The sequence below is a fragment of the Carcharhinus amblyrhynchos genome, chromosome 15 (genome assembly GCF_965287045.1).
Source record: "Carcharhinus amblyrhynchos chromosome 15, sCarAmb.v2.hapA, whole genome shotgun sequence".
In the NCBI taxonomy this organism is placed as follows: domain Eukaryota; kingdom Metazoa; phylum Chordata; class Chondrichthyes; order Carcharhiniformes; family Carcharhinidae; genus Carcharhinus; species Carcharhinus amblyrhynchos.
In genome coordinates this window covers 55,134,625-55,149,729 of record NC_137338.1, presented here as the reverse complement: position 1 = coordinate 55,149,729, position 15,105 = coordinate 55,134,625, and the positions used below count along the sequence as shown (strand labels likewise).

At 40.3% G+C, this 15,105-nt stretch overlaps 1 protein-coding gene across 5 annotated transcripts in view; it reads right to left on the bottom strand.

The window, feature by feature from the left end:
* Nucleotides 1-15,105, bottom strand: part of LOC145353312 (glutamate receptor ionotropic, kainate 1) — a 304,940-nt gene that overhangs the window by 126,244 nt on the left and 163,591 nt on the right. For all 5 annotated transcript variants that reach the window (XM_080203956.1, XM_080203958.1, XM_080203957.1 and 2 more), the window contains exons 2-4: nt 14,363-14,530; nt 13,979-14,236; nt 3,258-3,439 (exon numbers count right to left, since the gene is read on the bottom strand). In XM_080203956.1, coding sequence (XP_080060082.1) covers nt 3,258-3,439; nt 13,979-14,236; nt 14,363-14,530 — 608 coding nt within the window. The remainder of the gene's footprint in view (nt 1-3,257; nt 3,440-13,978; nt 14,237-14,362; nt 14,531-15,105) is intronic.

Here is a 15,105-nt window from a genome sequence, read left to right as displayed (position 1 = left end):
ATTCCTGATAGATTGAAGTTAAACATCTTCATGGTACAACCTCAGAATCAGTCATTAATTCAATAAAAGAATTTTTATTTCACACATGGCATTCCAACCCTTGTCATTTCAGACAATGATCCACAGTTTGTGAATGAAGGGTTCAAAAATTTACAGAAAATGATGGAATTGTCCAACAACTAGTTGAGTCAGTTATTTATAAGCACAAGACATATAAGAATAGTAAAAGCTTGTTGAAAAGAATAATGATATCAACATCAATTCAGAATGGTTTGGCTCTGTCAGAACTTCTGAGGGGAAGAAGACTATGGACTCAACCTCCCGTCCTTCCGCATATGATCGTGTCATTTCTAAAAGCAACAGATATAGAAATAGTAAGAGTGAAGAGGGGTAAGTATCATTTAAATCAAACCAGAAACTACAATCAGCATTAACACCAACCAGGTGAATCAATCTGAATTTGAGGCCAGAATCAAGAAGGCCAAGAATTGAAAAAGTCAAAATCTGAGATATTATCTTGTTGAGACTGAAAAACAGGATGGTGAGAAGAAGTAGAAGCCTACTTATCTCTATAATCAGACCATCAGTGGAATGGACTAACTACTGATATGATCAGGAAGACAATTTGAATAGAGAACTAATAGTCTCTGAAGATTCATGTATTACTTCAGAGTTCGAGAGAGAACATGGGCAACTTGAATCCTATTGCAACCTCCAAGACAACTGAGAACAAGGTTGAGGAGATTGGTGAAACCACCACAATGCTTATTCCTATGACCCAAGGATGAAGACAGAAGGTGGAATCTTACCGGCATGTCCATCCGAGGCTCATACAATCCTGCTCAAGGCCGAATTGGCTATGCCTTTCTGCGAGCCTCGCCTGCCCTGGAATTGGGGCAGGCATGCTGGTAAAATTCCAGCCAGCGACTTCAGGGGGAGATGTGAGATAATGTAATGTGATGTAAGAACACATGGTAACAGCATGGAGAGAGATAGTTAAATGTAAAGCCTTGTGTTAAATCTAAAGCAGGGAACTACAGGCAATTTAACATCTATTATTGGCAAGACGCTGGAGTCAATAATCAAAGAGGAAATAGCTAATCATTTAGGAAGGCTGAATATAATCAAACCGAGGCAACATGGTTTTATGAAAGGTAGATCACATTTGACAAATTCGCTTGAGTTCTTTGAGGATGTAACAGAGAGAGTAGATAAATTAAATGTAATGTATTTAGATTTCCCAAAGACATTTGACAAGGTGCCACATAAGAGACTTGTGCATAATGTAAAAATCCATGGAGCTGGGGGAAGTATTAGCATGGATTGAAAACTAGCTGTCAGATGGAAAACAGGGAGTTGAAACAAATGGGTCCTTTTCAGCTTGGAAATATGTAACTAGTGGAGTTAAGCAGGGATTAGTTCTTGGTCTGCAATTATTTACCATTTATATTAATGACCTGGAGGAAGGAATGGAATGTAAGGTTAGACCATAAGATATAGGAGCAGAATTAGGCTATTCAGCCCATCGAGTCTGCTCCACCATTCAATCATGGCTGATATGTTTCTTAATTCCATTTTCCTGCCTTTTCCCTGAAACCTTTGATCCCCTTACCGATCAAGAACCATTTACCTTTGTCTTAAATATATTCAATGACTTGGTCCCTGCAGCCTTCTGAGGCAATGAATTCCTTGGATTCACCACCCTCTGGCTGAAGAAATTCCTCCTTATCTCAGTTTTAAAGGGTTGTCCCTTTATTCTGAGGCTGTGCCCACGGATCCTAGTCTCTCCTACTAATGGAAACATTTTCCCCACATCCATTCTATCCAGGTTTCCAACTTTTCCAATGATACAAAGATAGGTGGAAGGGCATGTTCTAATGAGGATATATGAAGTTCTACAATGGGATATAGATAGATTGGGTGACTGAGGAGAAACCTGGCAAATGGAGTTTTATGTGGGGTAATGTGAGATCATGCACTTTGGTAGGAGGAAACAAAAGGCAGATTATTATCTAAATGAAGAGAGACTGCAGGTCAATGAAGTACAGAGGGATCTAGGTGTTCTAGTGCATGAATCACAAAAAGCTAGCAGTCAGGTTCAACAAGTTAAGGAAATAAATTGCATTTTGACCCTTACTGCAAAGGAGTTGGAGTTTAAAAAAAGGAAGGTTTTGTTGCAATTGTACAGGGTGTTGGTGAGGCCTCACCTGGAATACTGTATACAGCTGTGGTTCCCTTACTTAAAAAAGGATATAGTAACATTGGGATCAGTCCAAAGGAGATTCACCAGACTAATTCCTAGGATGAGCGTTGTCCTACCAATAGAGACTACATAGTCTGGATCCTTGAAGTTTATAAGAGTGAGGGGGCTTGACAGTGTAGATGGTTTCATGTTTTCATTAGTGGGAGAGACTCAAACAAGGGGATATGGCTATAAGATAAAGGGTCGATCATTTAAAACTGAGGTGCATAGAAATTTCTTCTCAAAGAGGGTGGTGAATTTCTGGAATTCTCTACCCCAAAGGTCAGTGGAGGCTGGATCATTAGAAATACTTAAAGTGGAGGTGGTTAAATATTTGATAGATCGAAGAATATAAGGCCATGGAAAAATGGCACAGAAAAGGAGTTGAGGCCAGTATAAATCAGATATGAAGGGCATGGTGGCTTACTCTTGCTTCGATTTCGATTATAATTGAACATTATACACATTATATATATGTTCAATAAAAGGTGAAGTTTACTAATAGCTTAGCCTCCAGAAGTACCTGTAAGACCAGAGCTTAGACAACCCCATCTAACATCCATAATGATAACAAAGTCATTGGCTCAGATGTTACCTGCTTGGAGATGGGGCTATTCCTTTGCACAAGGCTCATGATATCTGACATTGTTCACACATAGCCATCGAGAGGAGATACAATCAAAACCATGTCCTCTCGAAAGGCTTCAGAGAACCCTAAGGAGACTTCTGGTAATGGTTCCAGAATGTCTCCCAGATGTCTATTAATTACTAGTTGAACAACTAATTTGTCATCAAACCACGTATAGATGAAAACACAGACAGGAGTTTTATGAACAGAAGTTGATGAGGTAGAACTTTTCCTATTGGCTGCAAATGTTCTTCAATACATCTCATCCAGGAATGCTTGAGCTGAATCAATCTTGCACAGTCTGTGAAATGTCTACAATCTTATTACAGAATAGAAAATATTCATATATACAATAGGAGTCAACAGAGTATAGAAGACTTCAATCACCTGTTTCAATATTTGGGCTGCAGTTGCATATGTACAGTCAAATATAACGAAGAACTCCTTCCCCCTTTTCATCTGCTTCAGAAGAGGCTTAGTATCTCTATTACCTGATGGCAACTGACGAATTTTAACTTTAATGTTATATCTGGAAGGAGCTTTCATTAATTCTTGTAAGCGAATGAGACCTAGAGAATAGAAAAGCTCAGAAGTTAACATCTAAATCATATATCCATATATACCAGAAAAGAAATCCTGTTTAAATTACTAATTGGCCATTTATATCTCAATTTAAAAATGTTTTAATAAACAAAAAGAACAAAAAGTGATCAATTGTAAACTGTCCTATGTTGTGTTTAAATGCAGGTTTCAGTTAATTGTCCTTATGTACCTGTTGGTGGAGCTCCGTTGAGACCCAAGGTCAGTTCACTATATGGTAATTTTCCCAATTCATATAGGGAGCCTTTTCCACCAATGGTGCATATTCAAACCTTATTTGTCTGCTGTGTATGGTTCATTGATCACTTATTCCAGTAGTTGAATTTTTACTTTATGCCACCAGAGAGCAAGGCACCACAGGAACCAAAACATTATAATTATACAGGTAAGAACATCTTACCTGAATCATCAAAGCACACTCTGTTTGAATTACTTAGTCCTGAAATAGGACTGGAATCTAATCAATTACTGTAGAGATCCCTAGTGTATGCTCCAAAAAACATTTGCAACAGTGCTGCAAAACAGACTTGTTAGCAAAGTTATAGCACATGGAATAAAGGGAACAGTGAAAGTATGGATATGAAGTTGGCTGATTGACAATAAATACACTAGTAATTAAAGGATTATTTTGGACTGGAGAAAGGTTTGTAGCAGAATTCCCCAGTGGTCAATGCTGGCACCCTTGCTTTTCCTGATATATATTAATGACCTGGGCCTTGGTGTACATGGCACATTTTCAAAATTTGTGGATGATACAAAACTTGAAAGCATTGTAATTGTGAGATAGAAAGTGCAAAACTTCAAAAGGATATGAACAACTTGTTGGAATGGGTGGACAGGTGGCAGGTGAAATGCATTGCAAAGAGTGTGAAATGATTCATTTTGGTAGGAAGAACTTGGAGAGCCAATATAAAATAAAGAATACAATTATAAAGGGGACCTGGGTTTATATGTACATGGGTCATTTGAGATGACAAGACAGGTTGAGGGTGTGATTAATAAAGTATACAATATCGTAGGTTTTATTAATAGCAGTATCAAGGAAAGAGCACGGAGGTTTTGTTGAATTTGTATAAATACAAGTACTGCATCCAGTTCTGGACACTACAGCTTAGGAGGGATGTGAAGGCATTGGAGAGAACACAGAAAAGGTTCAGGAGTATGCTTCCAGAGATAAGGAACTTCAGTTATGAAGACAGATTTGAGAAGTTAGGACTGTTTTTCTTGAGGAAATTTGATAAATGTATTCAAAATCATGAGGGGTCAGGACAGAGTAGATAAGAGAGAAACCATTCCCACTCATGAAAGGATCAAGGATGAGAGAGAATAGATTTTAACCAATTGGCAAAAGAAGCAAAAGTGATATGAGAAAAAGTGGTTAAGATCTGGACTACACTGCCTGTGTGGTGTTGACTGCTGTTTTTAAAGGAACAAGGTTATGAGGGAGAAGGCAGAAGAATGATACTAAGTGAACTATTCATTTGGAGAGCCAGTGCAGACACAATGGACTGAATGGTCTCCTTTTCTATTTTAACAATTCTATGATTCAATGTTCTGAATGTTGCAGTTTCAACCTTTCGTCCTGTTTTCTCTCCAGGATTTCAAAGTCAGAATTTTACCCCATTAGCATATAGTGACGATAAATAAGAACTTTGTTTTTCTTAATTGCTGGTAAATAGGTTCATTCTCTCATCCCATCTGTGATCGGAAGTTGATATAAAGCAAGGGAGAAGTATTTCAGGATACCAATCCTTTAAAGAACAAAAAGCATTTGACTGTCCCTATGTCATACTTCATACTTTATGCTCTCCCTGCTATCTTGTTGATTTCATGGCCCTCTCATAGAAGACCCACATTCTGCATTTGTCCATGCTGATACTAGATTGGTTTTTTGTACCTGAGGCAGGTAAACAGAATTGGGAAAATTCTTGGTTCAGCGCACCCGCCTCAGGAGAACCAGCCCTCAATAAAGGAATCTTCATTCCCAGGGTGTGGGTGTAGACTGGAGTTGGGCCTTCCACCCCCAGAAAGATTATGTAGGTACCCACAGGGGCTGCTTGTGCCATAGCGGGCTGCTTATGAGACACACCTCAGTGCTTTGAAAATTTGGCCCAGTTGTAATGAAAGCAGATAGGCCCTCCAGCCCACATTCCTACACCCCCTCAGTCCCATCCACCCTCTTCCTACACCCCATCCATGCCAACTCATGCCCCCACCCATCCCCATGGCCAATCATACCCACCATATCTACACATAATCTCCTCATTTCCATAGTCCTTTTTGCCCTCTGCCAATTCATGCCAAGCCATAAACTCCACTTACCACCCTTTGGCCTTACATGGGCAGCACCGGGGTTAGCACTGCTACTTCACAGCACCTGGGACCCAGGTTTGGTTCCTGGCTTGGGTCACTGTCTGTGTGGAGTTTGCACATTTTCCCTGTGTCTACGTGGGTTTCCTCCGGGTGCTCTGATTTTCTCCCATAAAGATGTGATGATTAGATGCATTGGCCATGCAAACCTCTCCCTCAGTGTACCCGAACAGGTGCCAGAGTGCAGCAACTAGGGGATTTTCACAGTAACTTCAAAGCAGTGTTAATGTAAGCCTATTTATGACACCAATAAATAGGCATAAAACTTAAACCTCCTCCATGCCTATCAACCCAGTATACATCATGGGAAGACTTTAGTAGCCGTGCTGAGATGGAATAAATTTCGCAGTATCTATTACAGACTTTTACATTTAAGTCCTTTCAAGTCCTCAACCCCTTATAAAAGCACACAGTTGCATTTGTAGCTCATCCTTTAATTACCCCTTTAAGCTGTCAAACATGCTATGAACTTATAGGTCTGCCAACTGTCATGATAGATTGTGGAAGCAGTTAAGCAGAAATGATGCTATGATTAGCCCTCAGGCTAATGTCACCAAACAACTATTGAAATTGAAGCACCATTTCTTTCAGCTCATAGGTACAGCAGGTCATTTCCCCCCCAAAGTTGAAAGATTCAATGATTTAAATATCTTGACAACTTATTCGTTCCACAGACCTTATCCACCTTTTACGCACATGCACATTTACTCTTAAAGATCATAAGTCACAAACTGTGGGAAACCAATCTTGTTCTGGCAAAAATGGAATATTGCATTGAGTTCAAATGGCCCTGCTGGCTTTGAGTTTCCCATATATGGGAATAACATCCTGCCTTCTTCCCCTGCCTGCAAAAACAGAACTTGCTAAAAATGGGACTGGGACTTTTGGATCCAGGATATGGGTGCCATTTTGGCTAAGGAGTTGTGGAATCTCCACAACTCTGCAAAAATCCAGGACTTCAGTCATGAGTGGACCCATAGAGGAAAATAAAATCACTTACAGCTTGGATACTTGAACAGCAGGGTGCCTACCACTACCATTATCACTATGGGATTTCTGCTGCTCTTCTCTTACCTTATTTTGTAAAATCTACATTGCTACTTTGTGAAATTCTTTCTCCTTCCATCTCCTAGTAAGTAAATGATGGCCAAGCTATTTTGGATCTCATCCACAACCCATGTTTGATGAAGACCATCAATTTGGACAAAATTCAAGGTTTCAGGTTACAATTCAGCAGTTATTTATGCAATATTCTGTATTAGTGAGTGTAATTGCTGATGTTTTGCAAAATAAAGTATCTGAGGTTGTAACCTTGAAATGCAAGTTAAACACTCCCGGCTCAAATTTCCATGCATTTAGAAACATTTACACAAATTGGCAGTTGTTTAAACTATTTGAGGCTATAAGGAGGATAAAACTATCAAACACTTGGAGTTAATTAAGGCTAGTCAGTATAGATTTGTAAAAGACAACTCATATGCAACAAACAAAACCTTGCTTTTGAAGTTACACTTTGTTCATTCATGGTCTAAGATACTATCTGATAGTTGGAGAAAACTTGATTTTATACCTCATTCCAATTATAACTGAGAGAACACAGAAACAAGAATAGAAGACAAAGGGTTATTTTCAAGATCCAAAATCCTGGAATGACAATCCTACAAGTAAATAGCCACTGCAAAAAATAGAATTTTAGCAGCTAGATGTTGTGTGTGAAGATATGTTCTAGGCTTTGTTAAGAAATGTCAAAAAAAGAAAGCTGTCGTATTGATATTTGCTTTACTGTTACGTTATTTACTTTGATCTTAAAAACCTATCAGGGATGGGGTGAAGGGAGACTTAGAAGTCCAAAGAGAAAGGTCAAGATATCAGAATGTTATAGAGATGTGGGTAAAGGCAAGCAGAAAGGCAAGCAGAGTGGCACAGCAAGGGAAAGAGAATTTAACAAAACCATACATCAGCAAATAAGGTCACTGCAGAAAAGAAGTTAAAAAATGAAACTAAAGGTTCTTTATCTGAATGCACAGTTCATCTATAATAATACAGATGAATTTCTGACACAAATGATTTAGGTCTAATGGCCATTACAGAAACATGGGTCAGAATTTTAAGTTCCCTGAGGTGGGTTCCAAGGAAATGGGGGAGGGAAGCATGTAAAACTGCATGGACAAGATTCCCTCCGAGTTCCCACATAAAATTGTAAGGACAGGATTCCCTCAGAGACCTTGTCTGCTCTGACCAAACACAATTTCAAAGGGTCTCAAACGGGGAGCCTACTTATGCCCCTACTAAAGCCCTAAAGTGGCCACTTGATGGCCTTTTCCTGCCCAGCCTCAATTTTTAGACTGGCAGGTGTCAGTTGGATCAAGGTGTTAAACAGAAAAAAGATAACTTTCTCAATTATGGGCAGGAAGGGGGATTGACGCAGTGGGGGGGGGGGGGGGTGCTGGTGTTCAATCTGAAGACTCCTTCAGATTTGGGGTGCCCTCTCCTCAGGATGGTATAATATTTTGGGCACTCTTCTAAAGGAAGGAAATGAATCATTGGAGAAATTGTAGCATAGATTTAGCCAGCCATCACTAGGAATCTGGGCTTATAGTTGCAAATTTTTGTTTTCCTACTAGAATGGAAAGGATTTATACCTTCAAGAAAGTAAAGTATTGACATATTGGGGGGGATTGGGTGATTTTCTCATGGCAGGAGGTGGCCTACCATTCATTCATAGCGGGATCTTCCAGTCCTGCTGCTGTCAATGGGATTTCTCATTGACTCCAACCCATGTCAGCGGGATTCCCACAGTGGGACCAGAAGATTACGCCATTTGAATAGCCAGAAGTTCTGGCTATTGTTTGCTCTGGCCAGCAAGGTAATAACTAGAAGACATTTAAAAGGGAAATTAGGGCCCAGGTCTTTCAGTCTCCTGCCTACATCTTACAAGATGTGCTAATGGGACCCTTCAGAAATCCTGATTCCATTGGAATTGCCCAGAAACTTCCAATGGACAATTCCACTGCACCATAGGACCCTTTGAAAAAGTCTCTGAATGGAATTTTCTCATCCCGTCCTCCATGGGAATCGTAGTGGGTGTGGACAGAATGTGCAAAGGTCCATTGACCTTGAGCAGGATTTTCTAGACTTGGGGCGAGCATGACCAGAAGACCCCACTCTCCGAGTGTAAGTTAGAGTTGGAGAATTTCTGATGATTCTGACTCACTTGAATAGTTGTCCAGGAAATGTTAGACTGAAAATCCATTGTCTAACTCTTGGCTAGCTGCACAACCGAATCCCCACCTCCTCACCTACACACCCTTCACCTACCCTACCTCCTCCCGCACTGTGCCCCACCCCCCAATGACTCCACCCGATCTCCTTAACTCCCTCTAACCTAACTTCACTGCCATAATGTGAAGATGCCTGCGTTGGACTGGGGTAAGCACAGTAAGAAGTCTCACAACACCAGGTTAAAGTCCAACAGGTTTATTTGGCAACACAAGCTTTTGAAGTCTCAGGCTGCTTCTCCAGGTGAGTGAGGAGGTGTGTTCACAAAGGGGGCATATACAGGCACAAACTCAATTTACAAGATAATGGTTGGAATGCGAGTCTTTACAGGTAATCAAATCTTAAAGGTACAGACAATGTGAGTGCAGAGAGGTCCAAGCACAGGTTAAGGAGATGTGTATTGTCTCCAACCAGGGCAGTTGTGAGATTTTGCAAGCCCAGGCAAGTTGTGGAAGTTACAGATAGTGCGACATGAACCCAAGATATCGGTTGAGGCGTCTTCATGTGTGTGGAACTTGGCTATCAGTTTCTGCTCAGCAAACACAATGAGACAGCCAATGAACCAGAACAGCTGAAAGCGAGATCTGCGGTGTAGCGACCAAAGAGGAAAGGGTCGAATTGGACTCCTCAGGAAGGCCACTGCCCTTGACTCAACATGTAAGCCCAAGCTGTCAGGAGGTGTATCAATACCAGATTCATCAACTGCAGTCACAAGACAGCCCCAAACATCGCCCAAGCACAATGCTACGTCATCCGCACTCTCAAGTCCAACCTCAACATTGTAATTAAACCAGCAGACAAAGGAGGGGCCACTGTCATACTGAACAGAACGGATTACTGCAAAGAAGTGTATTGACAACTGAACAATGAGGAACACTACAGACAGTTACCTGCAGATCCGACCAAAAACACACCTGTCAACTCAACAGACTGATCAAGACCTTTGATCCAAACCGTCAGAGCACTCTCCGTGCTCACATCCCAAGTATTCCTCACGTTGGAGATCTCTATTGCCACCCAAAGATACACAAAGTTAACACACCTGGCCATCCCATTGTATCGGGCAATGGGACCCTGTGTGAGAACCTTTCCAGCTACATCGAGGGCATCCTGAAATCCATTGTACAAAGAACCCTCAGCTTCTGTCGCGACACTACAGATTTCCTACAGAAACTCAGCACACATGGAGCAGTTGAACCAGGAGCATTGCTCATCACAATGGATGTCTCGGCATTCTACACCAGCATCCCCCATGACGATGGCATTGCTGCAACTGCCTCAATACTCAACACCAACAACTGCCAATCTCCGGGTGCAATTCTACAACACATCCACTTCATCCTGAACCACAATGTCTTTACCTTCAACAACCAATTCTTCATCCAGACACATGGAACAGCCTTGGGAACGAAATTTGCACCTCAATATGCCAACATCTTCATGCTCAGGTTTGGACAAGGCCTCGTCACCGCACAGGACCTTCAACTGATGCTATACACTAGATACATCGATGACATTGTCTTGCTTTGGATTCATGGCGAACAATCACTGAAACAACTATATGATGACATCGACATGTTCTATCCCACCATCAGACACACCATGGACTACTCTCTGGAATCGGTTGCATTCTTGGACACACGCATCTTCATCAAGGACTGTCACCTCAGCACCTCACTGTACCGGAAGCCTACAGATAACTTCATGATGCTCCACTTCTCCAGCTTCCACCCTAACCACGTTAAAGAAGCCATCTCCTACAGATAAGCCCTCCATATACACAGGATCTGCTCAGATGAGGAGGATTGCAACAGACACCTACAGAAGCTGAAAAATGCCCTCATAAGAACAGGATATGGCGCTTGACTCATCAATCGACAGTTCCGACATGCCACAGCAAGAAACCGCACCGACCTCCTCAAAAGACAAACACAAGACACGGCGGACAGAGTATCCTTTGTTGTCCAGCACTTCCCCAGAACAGAGAAGTTGCGACATCTTCTTTGAAGCCTTCAACATATCATCAATGAAGATGAACATCTTACCAAGGCCATCCCCATGCCCCCACTTCTTGCCTTCAAACAAACATACAACTTCAAATGACCATTGTCCACAGCAAACTATCTAGCCTTCAGGAGAACAGGGACCACGACACTACACAACCTTGCCACAATAACCTCTGCAAGACGTGCCGGATCATCGACATGGATGCCATCATCTCACTTGAGAACACCATCCACCAGGTACATGGTACATATTCTTGTGACTCGACCAACGTTGTCTACCTGATATACTGCAGGAAAGGATGTCCCCCAAAGCATGGTACATTGGGGAGACTGTGTAGATGCTACAACAACGGATGAATGAACACTGCTCGACAATCACCAGCAGGAATGTTCCCTTCCTGTTGGGGAACACTTCAACAGTCATAGGCATTGAGCCTCTGATCTTTGGTTAAGCGTTCTTCAAGGCGACCTTCACGACATACAACAACGCAGAATTGCTGAGCAGAAACTGATAGCCAAATCCCACACATGAGGACAGCTTCAACCAGGATCTTGGGTTCATGTCACACTATCTGTAACTCCCATGACTTGTCTAGGCTTGCAAAATCTCCCTAACTGTCCTGTCTGGAGACAATACACACCTCTTTAACTTGTGCTTGATCTTCTCTCCACTCACATTTGAGTACCTATACCTTTAAGACTTGATTACCTGTAAAGACTCGAGTTCCAACCATTATCTTGTTATTGTGTTTGTATCTGTATATGCCCTGTTTGTGAACACAACTCCTCACTGACCTGAAGAAGGAGTGACACTCCAAAAGCTTATGCTGCCAAATGAACCTGTTGGACTTTAACCTGGTGTTGTGAGACTTCTTACTGTGTTCACTACTGTAGCCAGCTGCCACCTTAATTCACTCCCATTGTACCTAGCCTCCTAACTAGCTGTCACTCTACTTCCTTATTCATTTACCTCACTTACCCTATCCACACATTCACCCATGCACACATTCACTCACACATTCTTTGGAATATTTAAATGCTTACATACTAGAACACTGCAGCTAGTAAAAGGAGCAAGGCTTTTGAACTGTTTCTCTCCACTGCTCCCTCTGAGGTTTCCTACACTGAATGGGTTCTGCAGGATCCTCCATCAGAAGACTGGCCACAAAAAAATTGGAGGAAGATATATTGGCAGTTTCATTGTCTGATCAGGTTCCAATCCTGATCAGAGAATTTGGGCCTATGAATCTTTGCAGAGATGTTTATGCTATGGAACTCTCAGCACAAGTCATAATATCCTATTAAAATGGAATTAGATTGTTCATTGAAAAAGAGAAATGTTAAGAAGTACAGGAGCATGAAATTAGACTATTGATAATGCCAGAAAAATATTGGCACATACATAATGGGTCAAATGACCTTTACTATTTCATGGTTCTATAAACATCAGGAATGCATAGCAAGTAAGATCAAATCACACTTGTTCCTTCTACACACGTGCAATTTGTTACATCATGGTCTCTGCACAATTTTTTGAATGACAATAAAAAGATTAAATAGAATCACCTTCCCCCAAAGTTCAACAGATACAATTCTAGATTATTTAGCTAACTTTATGGCCTGTGTCTTTCGACTGTTGGTTGCTAGTGTACAGTAGCTCAAGAATTATTAAGTCTCTAGACAATTATTCTTATTCTTCCCCATTGAAACCAGATTGATCTGTGTAACTGCGGACGATATTGCATTCACTTTGGTCATATCCTAACTGCCAATTACATCATTTATAAATAATCACTGCTAATAAGAGAATGTTTTATCCCTTTTCAAGAAAATTTGTAAAGGGTAAGTCAGATTGGCTTCAGGTGAGGCATCACAGTGAGAAAGAGAATAACAAAATATACAACCGATCTAATAAAATTAAAACTTATTTTCAATGCAAAGCTTTTTACACTTTCCACAATAGGAGTTAGAAACAATTTATTGAAAACCAAAACAGACAGTGGATAATTAGGGGGGAAGGTAATTTTAATATAGATTTGAGCTTTCTTGGCTGGCACAAGTGAAGCACATTACATCATGACTCATGACATGCTGATGTTCCATTTCCAATCCACTTACCAAGGAGTCTGGTTGAAGATGAAATAAGAGTGTTGGGTTGAAAGCCTACTGATCTGAGCTACCAATTTTCTCTTGAACTGATGCTACTCTGGGCCTATGCATTTGGTTTGAAAATCACAGCAGAATAAAAGCTGAAAACTCCAGTTAAATCCATAATGTGAAACTCAACAACAGCTATTTTTGTTTGCTCACAGGATCTGAGCACCATGGGCAAAGGAGTTGCCTATCCCTAATTGGCCTTGAGAAGCTTCAATAGAGATAGTTATAATTGGAAAGGAAAGCATGTGAACTTAATCCCTAAACAGACTTCAACTCATAATCCTTATTAGTACATTAAAGCTTTCTTCAATTTACCATTTAAATTAGCTTTGCTACAAGCAACGCAGGCCTTCAGTTTATTTTTAAATTAAATTAAATGTATATCAATAGTGCAACAATTCTCACAGGCATTTTGTCAGATTAGAACAAAACAAAAGCAGATTGCTGTAATTGAATGGCATTGGAACAATTCTAGATTTACTGTCAGATAAATCCAATGAGAACTACAAAGTCAGTAATGTATTAAAGTATTTATACAAAAATAGGCTTTCTGCACATTAACTGAAGTTTGCTCTGTTCCAGCTCAGTGGATCATGACTTAACATTATAAAGTGCAGAAGTTCTGACTATGACATTGAAATGAGTAGGATGGGATGCGTTGGATATCTAATAGTGTTTGAATATTTAATGACATACCTGTACTATCTTCATAAACTACAGTGATTGTCTTCCACTTGTAATACTGCACAAGGTCCAAGATGGCTCTGCTAATAGATGTATATTCTGGATAGAGGTTAATGTAGAATGATTCTTTCTGATCTACTATACGATGTTTCCAACGGGTCTGAATGTGTGGAACTTCCATTGCATTAGAGATAGACTGCACTGCACTGATTGAAGAACTATGAGAAGGTCCAAATACAGCTGCTACTCCAAGTGTAAGCTGATCGCAAGCTGTTGGGTTTTAAAGAAACAGTTTTGTTTCATTATAAATCTGACACATATCTCTCTGAACTGAAAATAAAGCTTCTCCAAAAGTATGGCTTCAGAAACTAATGATTTGGAATATACAGCACTCACCCCGCCTAGAAGCTTCAAAGCTGTCGTAAAGATTAATTCTTTGTACATCGTATGTCAGTGTGGTATTAGGCATTAACGTCCTATTTCTGTTTATATTAGTGATTGCAAATTTGAAGGCCATCTCTTCAATGCTAATAGGTTCATTTTCAGTAGTTTCAAAAATACCACCTAAAAGAAAACAGATAGAGTATTCAACATGGCTGGTACAGATTTTTGGAGACAAAGGCAATGTTCACATTGGCAATTTTCAGGCAAAATATAATATTTTATACATATTCACTGTGGTACCTTAATCGTTCAAAATTTTAGCCATGACAGGTAAAAACAAACTTTTTATTTTAAAATAAATACATTTTTTTCTGAAATGTATTTTGATAGAAAGTGTTTAAAACAATTATGCTGTTATATAAAATGTTCCTTCTGGTAAGATGTACAGTAGGTGAACTTCAAGCCTGCTTCCTGTAGACAGAATGGCAAAAAAATTTCTATATAGGGCCAGATTTTTTAATCTCCAACAGCGGTGTAAATGGGGTTGCAAAATACTGAGTTTTTTTTAGGAAACTCAGTTTTCTTGTGCATCCTGACCCCATGACATTTTTGTAAGAGTTACTTTCAAGATCGATGGAAAGGTAGAGTTGTAGTTACAAGGGCAATTAGGGACAGGCAATAAACATTGGGCAGCCAATGATGCCTACTTCTCATGAACAATTTTTTTAAAAGTTCTTTATTCGCCACTTTAATAC